The sequence below is a fragment of the Thunnus maccoyii genome, chromosome 17, assembly GCF_910596095.1.
Source record: "Thunnus maccoyii chromosome 17, fThuMac1.1, whole genome shotgun sequence".
Classification (NCBI taxonomy): domain Eukaryota; kingdom Metazoa; phylum Chordata; class Actinopteri; order Scombriformes; family Scombridae; genus Thunnus; species Thunnus maccoyii.
The window spans coordinates 29,415,234-29,437,904 of NC_056549.1; the positions used below are offsets into that span (position 1 = coordinate 29,415,234).

Genomic DNA, 22,671 nt, shown 5'->3' on the forward strand with positions numbered 1-22,671 from the left:
ATATAAAATGTGAAAAAGAAAAAAACATTGGTAATACTGACTAACATCCCAGTATGACATTGAAAAAAAGATCAAATCATTTCAAATGTACAGTAGTCATATCTATATGACAAACTAGGTTGTTTGTTATGAGAGTGTAGAGTTTGAAAGATGAGGTGTCTCTGTCTCTAATTGCAGTGACAGAAGAGGTGATGCATGCTGGGAAATGTTGTTTTTTCAGAGGCTGGATGACATTGATTAATATATAAAATGTGCTACAATTGTGTTTGATTAATCAAGCAACCACTTGTAACATTGTATAACTTCGATTCAACTGGTTTAATGTTCAAGTGACGTATTTTGGCCCACCTTTGTGAACATTTTCAGTCACAGCAGGGCTGCTTGTATTCATTGTCAATTGTGTTGGCCAATCAAGCCCTTCTAATTGCAAGATGAAAAATATTCATTCAAACAACACAAATCAGCAATGGTCATCTATGCCTACATGCAGACTCCCAACTTTTATGTCATTGAAAAACTGTAACCTTATGTTTTTTTGGAAATGAAATTTTTCGTTCTAATCAGTAGTGCCTCAAATATGTTGATGCGACAAACCGTTCTCATTCTCAGGTCGTCAAACACTGCCGCTTTGTCACGCCCCTTGGTGTATGATACTGTCAATTCCCGTGTTAAGGTTTTCTTTTAATGATATCCTCATGATTTCTCAGCACAAAAACAAAAAAGTGTCCTTTATAACTCAACAATACCATAGGTTAATATTATGGCCATCCGTTTGAATTATTTCTCCTTCAATTCTGAGAAATCAAATTCAGTTGTGGATAGCAGAAGGGTACATTACCTATGATCCTCAGGCACCGTTGCTCTGGAGACAAAGACAGTCCGCTTTGTTACCTGTTAGAAAAATTGTATTTAATATTTTATCTACTCTTTACATTTAATTACTGAATTTATTCCAAACTGATTAAGATTTTGTGTGTGCTCATGGTGTGAAATGTGGTGTGGTGGTGTGATTGCTGCCGGTCGTCACAACATTTCATTCATTTGAAATGGAATGAAGCCCATCTACGGCAGACAACCCAAAACAGGAGTTGAACGCGCCAAGCCCACCCGCAACACAATGGCCTTCCCTAAACCTAATCCACCTTTGCACTAAATTGCATCAAATCTTGTACCATGGCTGTATAAACAGGATGAAGACGGGGTTATCAAACTGAACTTTACAGTTCACATCCCTCATTAATTCCCTGCTCTTGTCACTTTCATATATTTCATCAAACTGGACTTTAGAGTGTGCATTGCATTCAACCTCCACTGTTTGATTGATTTTATTTGATACTTTGAAAAGAAAACATACAGAACATAACTGTTACTAATTTAATTGTTACATGATTTATTTATTTATGCATGTCACATTTAATTTTTGCTCTTGTCACCTTATTTCATACACTTCATTTCTTTGTCCATAGCACAGTCCATATTTTAGTTATTATTTCATTTCAAGTTTTATATCCCATTTCAAAACTATTACTATTCCATTCTGTAAATAGATTTTAAAATTTCAAATTAAAATCAGTATAACTTTGTTTATCTCATTATTATTGGTATTATTATTATCATCATCATTATTACAGTGGAAACCACATTTAGTGATCATGGTTACAGTGATCAACCGCTCATATGGATCAAAAAGTTCCGGACAGAATCATTCCTATACAAATGCAATTTAAATAATTCACTCATAGTAATCAAGTAGTCAGCTTGCAGTGTTCATTTTGGGTCTTTTCATACGTGAAAACATATGGAAAAAAAAATTAAACTATGGTAATTCTATTTTCTTTTTACCTTACTCCCATAGTTCACGTATGATATGTACTTAGTGGCCGCGGCACCATTATCGGGTGTTGCAGTGCACCTCCACAGGGTTGTGTGGAGGAGCAGGGTGTGGAAATGTTTATTTATGACTGCTGGAAACAATCAGAAAATAACGTTTTATTCCTCTCATTCACCAGCTTTTTCACTACCCTGCTCGCTCTCCTTGTCCACTCTCTAGCTTGCTTGACCACTGCTTCTCTCTCTCTCTCTCTCTGTCTCTTTAAAATGAGTGGGAAGCCATCAGCAAAGCCTTACTTTACTTTTAACATTATCAAAAGAAGAGAAATGTCCTCCCCTCTTCCTAGTAATGTTTTTGTCTTCCCTCATGGCAGGGTTGTACAGCCTAACAGGTTGTGTTTCTCTAAAAGTTGATTCTGGTTCAACTTTCTCACTGTGGTGCCCCTGCTGCCCTAAACCCCGCAGGCTTAACGCACAACACACAACCCATCTGTTTTGGGGCTGGTGCTGCGTGCACACTGACACATTCTTTGTATGCTTGCATTGGCGAATAAAAGAGATTCTGATTGAATGGGCTGTCATGATGACATAAAATCCCAAAACCAAGAATCATAAAGATACAAAAAAATTCCAGGGCTGTGTAAGTAGTAGCCTATGCATTCTGTCAGAAGCCTACAGAATATGCTTATATGTTTAGGCATCTTTGCAGCTTTCTTCCCTTATCATATTTGATAACATTTCATATAAATGATGGCCAACACATGGTAAAGCGGGATAATAAAGTTCATAATAATAAATAGTAAAAGTAAAGTTCATGCACAAATCATTCAGTCATACTGCTTGCTTTTGTTTATTTGCACACGATTATCGGTCCCACAAAGAGAAAAATCATATATAAATATAATGCCTGTGGATCCTCGCGTGTTGCAGGATTACAGATAAATGTAGTATGTTGGAACAAGTTGTAAAAGATACATTTGTATCTTAATTGCACATATTGTGTTCCAGATAACCTCACAACTGAAGGTCCTCAGCCAACAAAGTGATGGCAGCTAGTTAAGTTGTTTGTAATTTGTTGTTTATACCCTGTGTTCTCTGAGGTCACCAGAGCCAGAGGGTCAAAAGGGCTTCCAAGCATGCAGTATCCTGACAAAAACAGAAAGGTTTGCTTATTGTGTGCATATTGCATACTAAACATTATTATTCTCATTATTTTAATTATCATTATTTCCATGTGAAAACAATTAATATACAATTACTTGATGAGGGAGTTTGCTTAAATCACGATTTAAGAATAAATGGTGTACAACAAAAAAATCTCAAAATGAAACCCCTGGACGTATTACAAACAAACAAACAAACAAACAAACAGTAAGACCCAGCAAGCATCACCTCTTCTATCACTGCAATTAGAGACAGAGAAATATAAGCCTATTATCTTCTGTCATTTTGCCTCACTGCCTAGGCTTAAGACAAACCCTATTTTTAAATTATATAATTGATTATGTTCATTTGTCTCTGGGATGAGAAGGCCTAGGCTATATGCGATCTTGTCCCTGAGTCCCTGTGATTATTTTGAAGACACTGTATGCAGTAAAAAAAGAGTAAACAGCGCAGAAACATTCTTTCTTTAAAATGACAGTGCCCCTGCCTTTTTCCCTGCAGTACTTTCCCCTTCCTTTGTTAAAGCTGACCTCTTGTGAGTCACAGCTGATGTAGTGACATGTCTGAGTAAATGTTGTCCTCTTCTGTTTCAAAACAGCAACATTCATCCAGTCTTGCTTTTATCTTCTTGCAGTGAACTTCTCCACTATCTTCAATTTCAAACATTCGGAGATAAACTTCTCTTATATTGATATTGTTAGCGTCAATCTGGGACAGAGACACACATATGAACTTCCTCAGGAAACAGAACAAGCCTTTCTGGATTAAATATTATACCAGCTGATGGCATTTGTTCCTTCCTCTGTGGTGGACAGTGTGCTAATCATCTTCATTCATGTAGTGTTTGACATGAATGAAAACCTATGTTTTCTTCAGTGGTAAATAACTGGAAATCACTGACATTTGGTACAGATGAATACAATAAAAAGTGCATTTTAATGCTTATAAACATTTTTTTATAATCTTAATGTGCTTTTGAGGCAATGTCTGTTGTGCACAAACAGCAAGGGCTATCATTATTCATGTGTGAGAGAGACACTGCCAGAGACACTACTCTACCTGTTAGCAATCTGTCTGGGCTTGATGACCCAGCTGTTTGTTGGCTTTCCCTCAAACCAAAGTCACTCAACATTTTTTTTTATTCTTAGCTGTGTAAGTGATGTGCTAATGTTGGTTGGTCGGTCCACCACTTTGGTCAAGACTGAAATGCCTTGACAGCTATTGGATAGATTGCCATGAAATTGTGTACAAACATTCATGTTCCCCTCAGGATGAATTTTAATAACTTCAGAGATCCTCTGACTTTTCATCTAGCACCACCATCAGGTCAAAATTTTTATTTTTCCAATACCATTTGTCTATATGTTTATGACCAAATACCTGCAAAACTAATGACATTCCCATCAGCCTCAGCTGTACTTTGTGTTTAATACTATTTAGTCAATTAGCTAATTAATTATCATGTCCGCAAATGCTAATACGCTAAACTATGAGGTTGTTAATGGCAAACATTATTCCTGCTACACATCATCATGTTATCATGATGAGCATGAACAACTACCATACCAGCTTTCCATTTTTTTACACTTGCTTTTACTGTTTTCTCACATTTTCCTGACAATATGCATGACAGCCTCACAGACTCTTGGGGTTCTATCTTTGTGGAAGTACTACGACCTGCACAAGCAGCGCTCTGAAAGCTTGGTGTTTTCCTGACCTTGAAACTGGCTTGACCCTCTGTCTGTGTGGTATTTGGGTGCAAGGTGCATTTTTATCAAAAGTGGCGTTTATTCTTCAAATACATTAGGGAGGAAATGCTGTGGTGCCACTTGAGTTATAATTTCTTCAAGAAGCATCTTTCTATTTGTTGAGCTATTCACTGTGATTGGCACAACTGTTTCAGTGCTATGAGACAAGTGATTTGACTGGCTGAGAGTATTCAATAATCACCACACCCTCTGGTCTATATTCACCTTCACCCATCCCTTTTGCAGTTTGCACTGCTACACCAAGATTTGCACTGTTTCAACTACAAAGAAAACAGGCAGTTGTGGTGGAAGTTGACCAACTAAGTGAGACTAACAAAGAGAAATTTGTCTTTGTATATTTATTTAGCTTTTGCGCAAAAGGATGGAAACCAACTAAGTGATAGTTGGCAGCGACTGCCGAGGAACCAATCCTGAGTGCATCCTCACCAGGGTTTTTATATGCATAAGAACAAAGAGTCAATAGTTACATTCAATGAAAGGATAGACATCAATGATTAATTAAGGCATTTCCCAAATAAAGGCACACTCTTGTCTCAAAAAAGGTTAATGTGCAGGCAAGGCTATACTTCAACCTTACATCATTTAGCACGTAAATGTGGTATACAGATCAGGCATTGTGTCAAGAAAGACAGTTCATTTATAGTATCAGGGGTTCGAGTAAAGTTCAGCGGAAAGGGAGCCAGTCATGCTTTTTACAAAATAGTATAACACAGAGAGTCACACTTAATACAAAGGTTATTCACTAAATGATGATTTTTCCTCTACAGCAGTTTTTCAATTATCCCTTCTTGCAAACCCTCAACTTAGTGACAGACTGCACCAAAACATACATGTCATTTCCCCATGAGCTGTGCAGATTCAGATAGCAATTTGGAGGCAAAGCCTCAGCACAGAGTTTGGTTCGGCCTCTCTACTCACAAATAGATCAAAGGAAAGCGAGGTCTGGAAATGTCACCAGAGGAAGCTGTCACCTGCTCCCTCCTAGAACAGACCAAGAGGGCTGAAGTGATGCTCATCTGGTCCTGGATCCTTGACTGTGGCTGTGGCCTACCTGTCCTATGGCTAAACCTCTGGGCTGAGATGATGGAGCAGCTGGCACTTTTCTGAGCTGTGCTTATCAGCTGTCCTTTCTCTCTTGCTACCATGAAATCACTTTCATGTTCTATTCGAGCAGTACTCTGCAGTTCTCTGGGTAAAGGGGCAGAAAGTCCACAGCTCAGGCTCCTCCAGTGTGGGATGCTCAATCAATTGATCGATATCATCTGTATATCTACAGATGATACAGATGTACTCTATGTGTTTATAGTGTGACATTTTCTGCCAGAAGAAAAACTCCTGGAACATTCAGATTGTATGATACTAAAACTAAAAAAAACAACTAAAAAAAAACTAAAAACTAAAAAAAAGTCAGTATTTACATAAATCCACTATGTGTCTTATTTTAATTAAAGATCTATTACAGATCTCTTGTTAATTCAGAACACTTTGCTGTTCAAAACATGGCACCGTTAGTTGATGAATTCATCAAAATTATCAGGTTTTTAGAAAGTGTAATCTTTATCTTTAGCTCACTGTTAGCGGAGCACACAACAGAAGTTAAAGCATCTTTGTACCTTTTCCTTTTTTATCAGAGAAACAGATATTTCAACCCTATTTCCTAAAAGTTATGTTTGTAGATGTTTTTTTTATGTTTCAGAGGAAATGTAATTCCTACCTGGATTATGTTCACTGGCCACAATTTTGCTTTTCCAGGAAGTATTACAGACCACATAGAAATTGTAGCAAGATGGTCAGGGCTGATGGTGGACATACAAAGAGCTGCTTTATCCTGCCCACTGCAATGCAGTTTGAGCAGCTTCAGTCACCAGCCTCTGATTCACAGCTCCTGGTAGCTGGTTATGTCATAGACTGCAGACTCCATGTGTTTCACTAGTCCCTCACAACCAAAAGTCACTCTGTATGAAGTTACAGGTGCACCTGTGTGGGGCATTATAGAGAGTGTAAATTAACAGGTACACTATGAGACACTCTCACCTTGAGCAGGAAACATCTGTCACCATGTCTCTGTGCTGTAAATATTAACCGTGTTGTGTGTAAGGTGCAACTAAAGTTGAGTTGAGGAAATTATAATGTCTGGATGGAGCAGAGTGACACCACAAATGTGCAACCAGATGCAGATGGTGTGGTATTATCAGTTAATTACTACAATGACCATTAGATGTGGAATAAGTACTGAGATCTTTTACTTAAGTAGAAATAGCAATATCACAATGAAAAAATACTCCATTACAAATAAAAGTCCTGCATTCAGAATCTTACTTAGGTAAAAGTACATAATGATTGGCAGCTAAATCTAATTATAAGTTTCAAAAGTAAAAGTACTCATAATGCAAAATGGTCCCATTTAGAGTTTTATATCATCCTATTGTTGGAATATTAATACTGCTTCACTGATGTCTAAAATCTATGTTGTTGCCTTGTACCCCATGCACCCAAAGAAAGGGTAATGCTAGCAGTACTGCTACTAACCAAGCAGTTAACAGTTTTGAAGAGTGTTACAGTGTTTACATCCTGCCTATCATCCTCGTCACTATACCTGCATGTCTGATTATGCTTTGCTAAACTCACAGTCCAAACAAGTCCAGCTCTGAATCACCATCTGTCCCTCAGTGAAGGTGGACACTCCTGGAGGACTGGAGTCACTGTCACTGCTTTCCATGATCTCAGACATGAGGCTGGATTAAAAAATGCACAAAGCCATCAACAACCTGTCCCCAAGGCCCACAGATTCACTGTGTGGCAATTATTAAACTATAATGTTGAAGATGTGTCCTCTAGATGGGCAGTGGTTCAAAATCTAGTTTTAATACCTGCATTAATTTAGTTACACATTCATGTTACATGGTCTTAAATTAGTGTTCAATCACAACTAACTGACACATGAGAGCAGGGAGCATAAAGGTGTCTAGAGGTAAAAGTCCCATTCACTTTTCCTACAGTCAATGTTAGGTGACTCATAGTTGGAATATTTCTACAGCTTGGATTGGCATGAAACTCTCCTGCTTGAATCACCAGTACAACAGAAACAAACTTCCTGGATCATATTCCATCTCACTGGTACCTGAAACGACATATCCACCGCTACACCGCTGCTTGAGTTTTTTGACAGAAGCCTGTTTTTGATCTGAAGTCCTGGTAACACGGCTGAATTGTGTCAGTATATGATGCAGAAAAGGTCTGACAGAGCTGTGAGTGAGATGGCCTGTCTGTAGTCATGGGGTGTGCTCTGAAATTGGATGTCATTTTTTAATGTGTTCAAACTATAATGGGGTGCTAAGTTTCTTTTAAAATAATATTCATATCATATCGTTTTCCTAAGAAAATCACTCCTAGCTTTTTATCCAGTTTCTTTCCTCAACACTTTGCTTTCTTTACTGGGAGACAATGTCCCAAGGACCTGATATCTAAATTTTGGAATGGCAAAATTACATTCACTGAGTATTTTTATTAGTTACACCTGTGCAATCTAATGCAATCCAACAACAGCTCTGCCATAAATTCCACTTTTACAAAGCTAATACATTTTCAGTTTGTGTTAACATTGTCGGAAAAGTTATAATTCTACTTTATGTTTATTATTGAGGTCATAGAGGGTGATGGTGGTGTACTGGAGGACATTATATTGAAAAGTGTTCCTAATATTTTGCCCCCCTCATGTATGGGGTGGACCATTCTGACAATGTCAACAATGTTTCTGACAGCACCAATCACTGGCCAGAGAATTATTGAGTTAGATTATTTTTATAATAACAAGGTAACATTTGCTAAAAACACAAAGATACACTGCACATCCAGGGGTGCTACAAGAAATAACTGACACAATATCTATGTTTCCGGCCCCTGACAAGCTCTCAGCTCTCTGAGTCATGCAGAATCCTAATCTCTTGTAAATACAGATGCTAAGAAAACGCTATTCCAAATCCACGTTTTGGTAAGAATGATGACATCACCATCACCACACACTCTCTTACCTCATGCATTATTTTCTACTCTAACATTTTGCCTATTTGTATCCAAACACCTTACAGTGCCTGGAGTGAATCTTTCAGCATAGATGTCCTGGAGTTAGAAACCTCATTTAACAGCAGCTCACATTGTGTTATGCAGGAACACACACCGCACTCTACTGTGCCTCTCTGTTGTATTACCTACAGCATGAAAGCAGCTAATATTCATTACAACGACTCAGGAGGATTCAACTGGTTGCATCTTATCAGCATCTATTGTGAATACAGACTCTCTGTGATAAAGGCTCATCTGTTATGCAGGTCTCAGGAGGATATAACATGAATTAATTCATTAACTTCAATTCTTGGAACTTGTATGGTCTCAAGGGATACAGTGTACATTAAAACCAAGCAACAATAATCACAGCATGGACTCACAAAGCTGTGTCCCTTTTAAGTCCATTATGAACTCAAGAACATTACCTGCATTTTCTGGAAAGAGGACCCAGTGTCTTGTAAGAAGATACAGCAGCGCATTTACTTTCTTCATAAATTCAGATCTTTTGTAGCCAGATTATTTTCCAGTTTTTTTAAATCACTTACTCAGTATGAGTGTCATGCTGTACTGCAGTATGGCCTGGTTCAGCAGCGTATCTGTGAAACTTAAAACTAAATAATTGAATCTGAATTTGTTTGGAGATTATTGTCCAACTTGTGGCATACTCCTTATAAGTAGCTCACAACAAGAGCAGCTCAGACTTGTTAACAGTATCTCTTCTGACTCCTTGTATGTTTTAAACAGAGAATACCAACTTCTGCCCCCTAACAGGCAATTTAGAGTCCCTCAATTTAAATGCAACAAGCTGAAGAATTCTTTTATATATAAGTCTATCCTGTTGCTTAACCAAGTGGGGGTGCTGCTAATTGAAATCTGAATCCAGATGATATGATGTGTTTAGAATGATTGTTATGACTGTTGTGATTGTTATGTTTGATGTGTGATGTACGTCTATGAAGAATGCCGTATAACTGTGTGTTCAATCTGTGTCCATCTCTTAAACAGAACTGCCTAAGGATGCAAAATTTCAGTGTAAGCTGACACAGTAATATTGTATCATATAATCTCTCAGGGTGGAGTTTGTTCAGTGCTAAACGTCATGGGTTAATCACACTTAACAAATGAATTGATTTCTCCAGGAAATCATACTGTTAGCGCAGAGTGGCACAATGTGAACACAGTACCAAGATGTGTCTGGTTTGTAACAGTTAGTTGATACAATTAAAATATAAATGAATAATGACAAAATATTTTGGTGAAGCTGTTTACATGATCACATCAATCTGATGTTATTCCAGTCATAATTTTGCTGTATCTCACGTCATAAATGGTCCCATCATATTGTAAAACATGACACAACAGTGTTTGCACTGAATGCATTTCAAGAATAAAACATGAAACACCGCTTTTGATTAGAAATTAAGTTGGGAAAGAGATGCACAGGTTGAATGAGGCCCAGTTATCAGTCATTTCCCAAATAAACAGGCAGAATACAGAGTTATTACGACCATACTGATGTGTATAGAGATGTGTGATTTATTGAAGGTAAACACAGTGGACAACTGTGGTTAACATTGGTTGACACACTGCTTTTTCTAATGGCATTGTGCACCTTTGTATATTGCTCTCCCATCCTCTCATCTTCTTTCTCTCATACTCTCTGAAAATACTTGGAAAGTGTCAGCATTTTTATGAGTTTTTATGAGTATTTCAACTAAAAACTTAGTCTCCTCCTCTCCCCATGTGCTTTCTGTGGTTGTAACAATAGCTTGCCAGAACTTCCTGTAAGCGGTCTGAAAGTCCAAACCATCCAAAAAATGTTTTCATACTAGAAATGAAGTGAACCATGGTTGACTTTGATCCAGACTGAAACCACCTATTTTTGTCAGACCAAGTTTCAGCTGTTTGGTCCAGACTGTGGTGCAGGGAAGGTTTCACACATATAATTTTGGTTCAGCTAAGACTGAGAAGTCCAAAAGTCTGGATCAAATGAGGTAGGTGTGAAAGGGCCCTCAGACTCAGAATGTCTCATCAACATGGTTATTGTATTCCTGAAGCCCTGACGATCTCCTCTATCCATTTATATATGGATATCTGTGTTGTATTGAAAACTTATACTTACAAAAAAGTACCAACTTCCAATTTACTTCACCTAGTCAACTAGAGCATGCAGTACTACTCACATGCAAACTGATGACATTCCTGAACAGCCTAACTTGTCCTGAAAACAAGAATATATGCCTGGGTGACAGATATATTGACTATGCCAGAAGGAAATTAAAAATACCACCCAGAGTTCAAAGGATTCATGGAATGAATGAAGTTTTCATATATCCTCACACAGCTGTGGACAACAGATACTGTAAGAATCAGAGTAGTTTAAATGCAGACTGTTTTACCAACGTTCCTGCTTTAACCAGATTAAATGTTATATTTTTATGCCAATTTAAATGCTTTGCATTTTAAGCATTAGTCTGTTAATGCTGCATGTGTTGAAAGTATTAGCTTTTGTTGACACACGTCAAATCAGCAACAATTAAACATCAAAACCCAGTTTCCACCAAAATACCAACAACTGGCTTTGCATTGCCTCACTTGAAAGAACCTCCCACCTGTTTGTGTCTCTCCTCTAACCTGTGCACCAATGCTCTGCAGCATAATACCACACAGACGGGCAAAGAGAGTTTCAATTTCTGGAAAATACCAAAACTATTGGCACGCCACCTGCGCTGGTTGTTGCGCTGCCACCAAAATGGGCCCACAGAGATTTTTAAGGAGAGATCTGAGAGACACTGAGTGGCCTCCCTCTACCGTTCAGAACAGCAACACTTTCTTTTCTTAAGTCAACATCTCATACAAATGTGTTTCAAGTCACTGAAAGCCTTATATTTTCCCAAGTTAATCCTGCCTCTATTGGTCCAAGTGCTTGTGCTTTTGAGACTGTTTCTGCTGTTGTCACCACTGCCGGACCAAAGAATGAATAAATAATTCAATGTCAGAAGCTTTTAAGACCCAAAGACTTTACTTAACCTCTTTGAGCTAAAATGTGTGCAGTGTGCATATATCAGCTGCAGTGTTAGCAAATCCAAGGCGTGGCAGCAAACTGAAAATGCTCTTTCTAGGCTTGAGATAAGAGTTGTGCACAAGAACACAGAGAATCCAGGGATCTCAGAGATACAGTATGTGTAGAAAAAACACAACCTCTGCACTGCAGCACCGCACGGCGGCTAATGGCCATTTAAAAAGGGTGAGAAAGATTTTTCGGTGCCATGAGGTGTCTATAGCCCCACACATGTACTGCAACCCATTTTCTGGACATTACCCAGAGAAGCTGTATGTATGAACGCAAATGTCCAAATCAGTCGAGTGGGCAACAACTGCTCACTGCTGTAAATGCAACAAAGTCCAGCAGTAAGGGAGACGGTAAGAGCAATTAATCAAACAACTGTTGAACAAATAGAGCATAAACTTAAATACGATGTCTTTAACTTCCAGCAGTCTATTCCACTCTCATCCACAGCCACTATTTTACACATGTGACTGGCACTGGATAAATGAAGCAAGCCAGCTAACCTGCATTGTTTCGACTGGACCTGAATGCTCTGCTGTGAAGCTAGCACTTATGGGATAGAGGACTTCCTGTGATTTCCTGTAAAATAAAAGCTGCTTTATTTCCGATGAAAGCTTTAAAATGCTGAATTACAACCGCAGCGTACTTTTTGCATCATGTCCTGCCTCCTGCACCCCTCACCCAAACCAAACCAGTATTAGGTGAGGATGCATCTGTCATGGACAATCTCCTGCTGTGTGCTACACATGCATGATAGGGCATCTTCAGAAAATGTCCAGACCTGATTCTTCGGACATTGTCCGGAGTTCATGTGTGAAAGTGGCTTATGTCTGTTCTGTAGAGGCCATTAAAGTTAGTGCACAGATAGTTGTTTTAATATCATTTCACTGCAAGAGAATTGGATGTAGCGGCATCACAGGTCCCAGAATGATCATCTGAAGTCGGTGAGCCTTAGCAGCTGCACTTAGCCTGCCTCCCTGCAGGCTGCAGCTTTCAGCAAATTCTACAGCAAGTCTTTTCCAGAACAGGAATGCTGTGATAATTGATAGCTCCCTTGTTTAAGACAATTTCCCCACTTTGCCAAAACAACGTTAATGACCAGGATCCCCCCCTGAAACCTGGTTCTGAACCGGTTCTAAGAAAGCAGGGTATTTTTAAGGTTGGTTCTTTTAATGGTACTTTTTTACATTTTGGTGTAATTTGTTATCACGCTGCAGCTGCTCCTTTCTGTCTTCTCCTCTGCTCTCTGTGTCAGGGGTCAGTTTCTCCACACACATATGCACGCACAAAAAAGAAAAACAGAAAAGGTTTTAAAGGTTTATTCTGCCTACATACTACTTTCTGTCTAACTACTTATAGTTTTAAAGGTTTATTCCACCCTAATACCACTTTCTGTCCGAGTACTTATAGTTTAAAGGTTTATTCCATCCAAATACAACTTTCTGTCCTGCAATTCAACTTGGTTGCTAAGAGTTGCATGTTGTATGATTTCTGTAATTAGAAACAACACATTAAACAGATTCAACAAGGATAACACAAAATCCTCCCTCATCTTGACTGTCTTCATCCCCTGTTAATGTTGCTGTACTCAGGCATTCCACCTCCTCAGTGCTCTGAACTTCCCTGAACAGTTCACAATGTGCCTGATCAAGTGCCATTTCGCTATATATTTGTGCAAGCATGATCTCTTTGTCCTTAAACAAGGACAGTGCCAAGAATTCTTTGTTGTGTCGTACAACACCATGACTTTTCCCAATTGAGTGTAGTATGAAACTGTGGGCTAATAAATGGAGATGTATTTCTTTGACTGAGGGGTTCCAATTTTGGAGTACACAGACAGAGGTGCATGGTTGCCTTTGGCAAGGTTTTGCCAATTGATGCAGTCCCTCTTTTTATCCTTCTTCATGAAGTACCGGAGAGGAGGCATAGGATGTACAGTATGTTATTGTTTGGGGAGTATGCATTGATATGCTTTCAATCCACTCCTCCATGCCAATTCCATGTTCACCTCTCTCAGTGGATTCACAGAAATATGTAGATATTCCCCCCATACTTTAGTTTGAACATGCAGAGGAGTGCTGGTACCATGACAACATTTGTGGACGGCACGGACTCCATTCTCGGGATCTATACATTTATGCTAAAGGTGAGAACTTGTTATGCCCTAATGTTCGCCCGTGTGTTTCCTTTCTATGTGCCTTTTTAAGTTTTTTTGTTCATGAGAACCTAGCATATGGGACATTTTTTCTGTAGGACTGACTTCACACAGACATCTGTTCACTTGGGGTGGTTGGCACAATGCAGGTTGTTGGAGCTGGGATGGTGGTGATTGTTGGAGCTGGGATGGTGGTGATTGTTGGAGCTGGAATGGTGGGGGGTATGGCAGGGTGCTTCTCCTTGTACAAAGACAGGTGTTTAATGAAGTCTGGTTTACGTGACAGCATTGACTGGCAGTGGATGCAGTGGTAATGCCATTGTGGTTGACAATCTAACCCACATCTGTGAATGGTATACCCTAAAACATAAGAAGAAGTAGAATTGTAGTAATATTATTTTATGATCATATTATTAAAAAGTGTAAATTATGAATACCCAAAATCTGAATCAAGGATCTGTTCACCACCTACAAATCAGAGAGGGACTTATTTTGATTCATTGCTCAAATAGAATTGATCATAACATTTAGGGTGCTTTTAAAGCATAGACACATTGTAACTCCATTTGAATTTCCCAAGAATGAGAATGTTTACTTTACCTTTATGGGGAACTGCATGGTTGAAATCGCTCTCTAAATAGGTTCTGACCTTGCTCAACTTTGTTGGGTGGAACAAAGTTGAGCTAGAGAACAGTCAGTGGAAGTCCTTGCAGCATGTGATGTATCTTTTCAATTTGGGCAAGGATCTCCCTTCTTGGATTGCTAATGCATGTTGAAAAAGAGAACCTAATTGGTCAGATTGGACATTTTGAGATCATTTCACAGACATAAATTAGGCTTAAGGCTAGACATTTTGAATGGGGAATGGGAATTGGGATCCAGCGACACAGGGGTAAGCAGATAATGATTCTGGGATGCAAGAGAGGCAGGTTAGTACACAAAACATGAAGAAACTGAATCATGAAGAATATAAGGAAAGTTGGCTACTTGAAGTGTAACTACCACTGTGGTTGAAACAACAATCTGGCAAAGAAGCAATGAGGCAAAGAGGCAATGATGAGAGGCAGATGAGAAGACTGGGAGAGGTGATGAGCTGATTGCAGACAAGTGTGCAGGATAAGCAGAGCCACATCCATGCCAACACACACACAAACAAAGCATAGGGTACATCTCAAATCTCTTATTTGGTCTTTCCTTGTTCCTCGCTTGACACAGAAGTTATTCTGGTCTGCCATCATGAAGGCCGTCTCAAAGGTCTTATTTCTGCTCTGAGGAGTAAAGACTGCAGTTTCATACTGGAGTGAAGACAGATAATAGAGTAAATTCAAGTGTATCACTCCCAAGTTTTATGTTTTGTTTTCTGATACACCATCTAGTTGAAAGTCTGTTTTAATTGTTGGTCTGATCAACAAAAGAACCATAAACAACTTTCTTCATTTATTGGAAATATTCTTCTTGTCATTATCTGTTATTTCCCCCATTAACTTTTATTATGGATAAAATTAGTAAGTAAGGTAGAGTCTGTCAGCAAGAAACACATTTTAGACACATTTATATTTTACATCATTTATCGTCATTTCCATTCAGTCACATGTGAGGCTGAAAATTGATGAGTGTCGGGTTTGATATGAGTTAAATAATTTCCTTTTTCCCCAGAAACATTTAGCCCAATAAATAATTTCCAATGTTCAAAAGACACCAAAATTATATTCTGGGTTATTAATAAATGAATTCACTATCAGGATATCAATAAATAATTTATAAATAATATAAATGCATTCTGCCAGTAGAAATGGTTCATGTGCCTCTGAGCAGGACACAGTATATAGAACGCAGGTTTTTATTCATGTGCAGGTGTTTGTCAAACAGGTAACATGCACAGTGCATGAGTGCAAACACAAAGTCCATCAGAAGTTACTGCAGCTGTTAAAGCTGACTGACACCAGACCAGCTGTGATCAGCTGCCACTGTCATCAGAAACACTTCACATGACACTTCAGAGGAAAGGACGTCTCTTTTCTCTAAAAACATATTTCACAGTTTATTCTCTCCTTGCATGGTTTCCTCGGTGGGAGGGACTAAGACGCAAGGAAAAGATGCAAGTGAGGGAAACGTGGATGCAATTAAGAGACTTGAGATGTACCCATAGACAGAGAGAGACAGACATGGGGGCATTGTGAACACAGTGAAGAAGAAACACAAGGAAACACTAGGGAATCTTCCGTGGATACAGCTGTTGCTGTCCAATTCAAGACACCAGAATTGTTTTAATGTTCAACAAAAATAACTTGATTCACATTCAGTAGTCAGAGTCTGATTGTTGTCCATCTTGTCCATGTGTTCTAGAAATTAGGTCCTTAGTTATCCAATTTGAAACTGGAGTCCTAGACATGCTGTCCTGACACTGCAGCCTCCTCTATTGCAGGAACATGCTACTCTTGGTACCTCCAGGCAGGTCTTCTCTCTAATCTTCACTTAGTATTTTGATGTCAGGAATATTATTTATGTTATTGACATTTTAAATTAGTTTCCAGTGAAATATTATTGATTTTTAGTTATATTTATAATATAAATCAATTCTAATCCTGTTCTGAATTTATTTGTTTTAAAAATCAATTCTTTAGAAATGAAAAAGAACTGATAAAAGTATTGATAAAGAACCGAACCAATAAGGAGAATCAATTAGAGAAGTAGTACAGCAGTCATTTCCTATTGTGGCATATGTGAGAGGAGGGGTTTACTACACAGATCTGAGTTTATTTGCTTCTCTTGTGTAGCTACTGTTGGATGTGTTAGGTAGTGAAACAGCAATGGCACAGATCCATAACAGCTTTTCGGGCTCAGCTGCAGCGGCTGTGCTCTCCATTATCCTGTCCATTATCATACAGGTTTTCACTGCTGCTGAGGTCAATAACCGTCCAGGCCAAATAACTGGGTGTTACTACATTGCTTTACGAGTGGCTGGGAGCATTTGGCTGTGAAAAGCCCTGGTGTTAGCAAAAGTCAGAGGGCTGCACCACAAGTCAAATTAAGATCCGTTTATGAGATAGGGCTTTTCATGCATAGCCTTGATTCATGTGCTCTGGCATTAATCATCAACGTGTGCCCTCTGGTAGTTTGTAGAAATGTTTCTAAGCCATTTTCTCAAATGATGTATGAGAGGTTTGACACCTAAACCTAAAATATGGCCAGACAGTGCTACATGTAAAAACCTATACTCAATCAATCAGTCTTATTCATATTATTTCTGAGCAGATATATGGATGTTTATTTGCAATGCTCACACCTACGTCTCTTCTTCTCTCCTTCTCGTTCCCCCCTTCAGCTCCCACCTTACAGTTTAAAAACCACTGCATAAATGTGATGGCAGTTGTAGATGATGCACCTTTTTTCACTGCAGGAAATTAACAAAGCTTTACATATATCTATTTTTGTGTTCTCCTTTTGTGTCCACTGTTTTCCTAGAACTAAATTTGGCCACTGCTCAGGAGGTGATACATCTATAAGCAGGGGTGGATTTAGTGATTTGGGGGCCCTTGGCAAACTCAGTCCTGGGCCTCCTTGGTGCTTTATTTTCACCCTTTATTTAATTAAGAATGTTGGTAATGGCAGTAGTAGAAGAAGTAGCCTACTCAAAACTTTAAACTATTAATACCACACTAAACATGGTCTGTTAAAAGTAAAAGCCCTGCTTTTACCGCTTGTGCGATGGTGCGCTTGTTAACTGCTTTACATACCATTGGATAGTTTAATCTATAATAACGCATCATATTTTATTTGTTGATACATATTTTATGTGTAAAGTTTTAATCTGTAAAGTAACCAGTTAAATGGGGATGGGGATCGAACCACTGATCTTCTAATCAGTGGATGACCTGCTCTATCTCCTGAGCCACAGCCACTTATATAGTGAAGCAGAAGTATGCAATTGCATAAAATGGAAATATTATAGCAGATTTTCCCCCAGAAAAGTTGTTAGGCCTGGTGGCAAGTATCTCTTGATGGTATCTTACTTGAGGACAGGAAGACGCTTACTAAAATAAAACGAAATTTAATATAGACTGATCTGTTCGTTTTAATACATTTATATTCATGTAAATGCAGTGATATCTGTACATATAGAGCCCCAGAGGCAGCGCTGCTATTCTGTCCAGAAAGAAAATGAAGCTTCACTGTAACTTACATTCAGACAAACTAATGTGGCAGCTACAATTAATCTGTGACTCCAACATTTATCTTCGAAGAGGATTATATCGCGTATCAAAAATGCTATGGAGATATTAGAGCTAGCGGTATATCACCAAAGATCATTTTCTCCCCGGGATGACGACGCAGGACTTGGGCTGCTAGCAGCTGAGATGACTGGCTGCTTTCTCCCGGCCAGCGGCTCATCACATCTCCGAAAACGTTGCAACAGATTTACAAACGGGTGTTATTTGGATAAACTGACCACATATTTGGAATCTACATGGTTACTTTCTTGCCTGAAAAAATATTTAATCTTAATAAAGTGAGATATTAACAGTCCTAGAGTGAAAATTACAACAATCTGACTCAAAATCTCCACCATGACACAGCGCTCTGGGATATCCAATCTGCGTCGCATCGCAAGACACACTGGGTAATGTAGGCCCAGCAAGGGCCCGCCTCCATACACCAAAACGGTGACAGAAAGTTGAAACTGAAAAAGAGAAAGCTGAAACTGAAAACCGGTGACACTGAAAAAATACTGATAGCGTAAAAAAAAACCTGTCACTGAAAAAAGACAGACATGAAGAAAAAATCTTAAGATTGACATTGAAAAACATATCATCGTGCAAAAAATATCAAAATAAAATACGATAATAAGATTGAAAGATTGTATTTTTTTAAAATGCCTGTTTTATTTTTCAGTGCAACTTTTTTCAGTGCCAATACTTGTTTCAGTGCTAATACATGTTTCTTTCTTCAGTGCAGATTTGATTTCAATGCCAAATTTTATTTTCAATGCCAAAGTGTAAATGTCACTGTTCTGGCCCCATACATTTCAACAACAACAAAATTAATTAAAACAAATAATATCAAAGTTTATACCATAGCAACTGTTGCTTATAAGGTCATGTGTCTGTAATAATACAAGTTACATTTAACATAATATATCACAATTTTAAATTTGACTTGGAATTAAGGATCTGAGTACTTCTTCCATCACTGGGAGCAGCATTTTGCTCCACTCTTCTCTCCCTCTGTCCTGACAGCACTTTTCTTTTCTCATAGGCTACTAGTTGACCCTCAATCTCTTCATTGAATACAGTTTTTCTTATATTATCATCATTCTCTTGGGTCAGTGCTTCCATCATCTAACAAGTGAGTGGATGCAACAGGAAAACATTAGTAACTGTGTGTAACTCTGTTTCACTGTTTGATGTTGTGTTGACTTGCTCAAGGAGTTTCTGTGTCCTTAGCAACATGAGTTGAAAGCTTGGTCAAGAAGTGCGTAGCGGTCACAGCTGCTTGTCCAGTGTAGTGCACGGCTATGGGGCCCTTTTGTACGCCCTTTGGTCCAGCAGATGCCTCATCAAATCGCAAACACAGTAACCACCATTTTACTACTGCATCTGTATGGGGCAGGACAACCAAAAGGTTAACCAGAAGATTTCTCAGCATCTGACAACATATTCTAATGCCCTAAAAGTGCAGGAAAAACTTAAAAAGAGGAAACATGATCATAAGAAAATAAAGGATCATATTGCACACAGTAGAGCAAACCAAACAGAGGGGTTTGACAGGCAAGGAGGAACCTTGTATCTGTATCTTTAAAGAGTATGGTCTTGACCTGTTCTATGTGAAAGTGCCCTGAGCTAACTTTTGTTAATATTTGGCGCTACATAAATAAAACTGAATTGAATTGAATTGAATCAAAGCTTCACAAGGTTCTATGAAGTTCAGATTCTGGGAAGCCCCAGGTTACAGGCTAATAGACTCATGTTTGAATAATGTTCCCTTTACTCCATCTCAGCACAATAAGACAGGAGGAAAACCTCTCCTGCTTGGGAGTGCTCACGCATTATTCCAAAATGGTTACCCATGATTCTACCTTTGTAGTCACACAGACAAATGTAAATTAATTCTAAACTATTTTTATTGCATTACATATTTATAGAACAAGTGAAAAATGACAGAAACAATTAGTGTTAATACTGATTTCATTTAGATGTGATTGCCACTGGTGGTGTGCGGCCATTTTGCCAATGGTTTGTTTGTTGACACTTTTGCATGGGAGATATCATGGGAGATATTAAATTCCGAATATCTCCTAATTACAACATGGAGGTTTGATTGTTTTTCCCACTTGTAACTAATTTCCTACTTTGCTCGTAATGAAGGTTTGTGCAATATAACTTACTCTTTTGGAAGTCACAACAGCAGTTGTACTAGGTTGAACATTTCTACTACACTATTTGAAACACAAGCTCTGGTCCGTTTTCATTGCTTTTCTCCCTCAAGGTTTGTGGCAAAATATGAGATAAACCCATAGAAAACCAAAATATTCATCAGGCATTTAGCCTACCTCTCTAAATTTGATTTATTTATTTATTGAATGGGAGAGTGTGCAGTTTGAAACATTAAAGATGCACTGCACCAAAGTTAGCTTGAAGCTAATTTGATTCTATAGTCCCCGACAAAAAACATACAACAGCACAACAACAAACAGTAAAAAGCAAAAAAAAAAAAAAACCCCAAAAAACAAACAAACAAACAAAAAACAAAAACAAAACAAACAAACAAACAAAAACCACACAGAACACACCGTACAAAATACAAAATACAAAGCCACATACAGCACATCACATACACCCACAATGTCAATTAAAAATAATGTTAACTAAACTCAGCTGTGTGACTCAATGGTCACACAGCTGATTGGTCTTTAGTACATGTTTCAGTCTGGTCTTGAATGCATTGATAGAACTACAGTTCTTCATATCATCAGGTAGGGCATTCCACTGGGTTGTGGATTTCACAGGGAAAGCTGACTGCTCAAATGCAGTGCAACAAAATGGTATGGTACAATCTTATATAGAGAATATTCTGGAGGATCTAATAGAACTAACTGAGCGCAGGTACACAAAGTCACATAGTAGATAGAGGGGCCAAACCATTAAAAAATTTATAAACTAGGCACAAATTTGAGAATAATCTAAAATTCTTTGTCAAGTCTTGATTTAATTTGCTCTATTAAGTGCAAGGTAGCAGTTTTGGTGGAATGATTTGCTCTTAAGCCAAATTGCATACAATGTAGACCAAAATTGTTTGTATTAAGAAATGTTGTCAGTTGTTTAACGACAACTTTCTCAGCAACCTTTGAGAGTACTGGCAGTATACTTATTGGTCTGTAGTTACTGGCTTCAAGGTGCTCTCCAGATTTAAAAAAAGGCGTGATGATGGCACATTTCCAGTCATCAGGGAACGAGCTGTGTTTAAAAGACAAGTTAATTAAATGAGCAATAGGGAGAGTTAAAATATTTTTGTGTGATATGACAAACATAGTGTCAAATTGGAAAGCATCTCTACTTTTGGAGCTTTTTAAGGAGCTGTTGATTTTGTTTTCTTGTAACTCATTAGTTTCTACTAGCTCGAAAACCTGGCCTCTCGCATCTATAGGAACAATATCTAGTTTCCTTTTTGTAATTTTTTGTCCTAACTCATATACAGACTCAAGAAAAAAAAATATTAAAGACAGAAGCAACAGTAAGATGATCTACAATTAACTTTCCCTGTACTTTGAGTTTAAAATCTCCTAAAAATTTTGGGTCCCTCCTTGTGAGATTATCAATGTTTTTCCAGATCAATTTACTGTTGCCTTTTGCCTCAATCAAAATATTGAGATAAAAATTAGATTTAACTTCTCTTAGCTCTTGGATAACTTTGTTCCTAAACCTTTATAAATCAGCATGTCTCTTCTAGCTTCAATTGCCTTCCTTAGTGCGGCATCTCTAGATTTCATTAGTTTTCACAAATTTTCATTAAACCACGGTAAATTGTTTTTATTTTTAGATTTTATCTGTATCCTCACATTAAATCTTTCCCTCACAGAGTTGATTCTGTGAGTAAAGTATCACAGCCATAGTCCAGATCATCAGAGGACAGTACATCATCCCAGTTCAATCTGTTAATTTCATTGATAAATTCTTCTTGCTTAGCTCTGGGTATGCATTGAAGGATCATTGTCTTAGTTGCTGTGGTCTTAAATCTACTTTCAGTCAGTTTTTTTGCACATAGGGTTAGGTTATGATCTGATAAGCCAGTGATTAAATTATAACTTTTAGTTATTCTTTCTGGTTTGTTAGTAAATATCAGATCAATTTGTGTACTGGAGCATTTTGCAATCCTAGTTGGGCCTTTTACTAGTTGTTCTAGTTGGAATTTCTCTGTGATCATTTTTAGTTTTTTCCTCTTAGTTTTATCCTCCCAGTTCACATTAATATCACCCATAAGTAATAATTCTTTGTTGAGATTGCACTCTTTCAAGACCTCTGTGAGTTGATCATAGAAAGTGTCATCTGCAGAAGGGGGCCTATAGACACCTATGATGTTAAAAGACATTTGTTGGGATAACATTATTTTATCCCAACATA

The 22,671-nt window shown here is 38.1% G+C and overlaps 1 protein-coding gene across 2 annotated transcripts in view; it reads right to left on the reverse strand.

The window, feature by feature from the left end:
- Positions 1-2,918: 2,918 nt before the first annotated feature.
- Positions 2,919-22,671, reverse strand: part of LOC121882914 (potassium channel subfamily K member 10-like) — a 34,396-nt gene continuing 14,643 nt past the window's right edge. The window contains exon 3 of one of the 2 annotated variants that reach the window (XM_042391429.1): positions 2,919-2,976. In XM_042391429.1, coding sequence (XP_042247363.1) covers positions 2,932-2,976 — 45 coding nt within the window. In that variant the 3' untranslated portion in view covers positions 2,919-2,931. Of the gene's footprint in view, positions 2,977-18,938; positions 19,651-22,671 lie in introns of those variants that run through there. The other variant, XM_042391430.1, reaches the window with a different exon arrangement.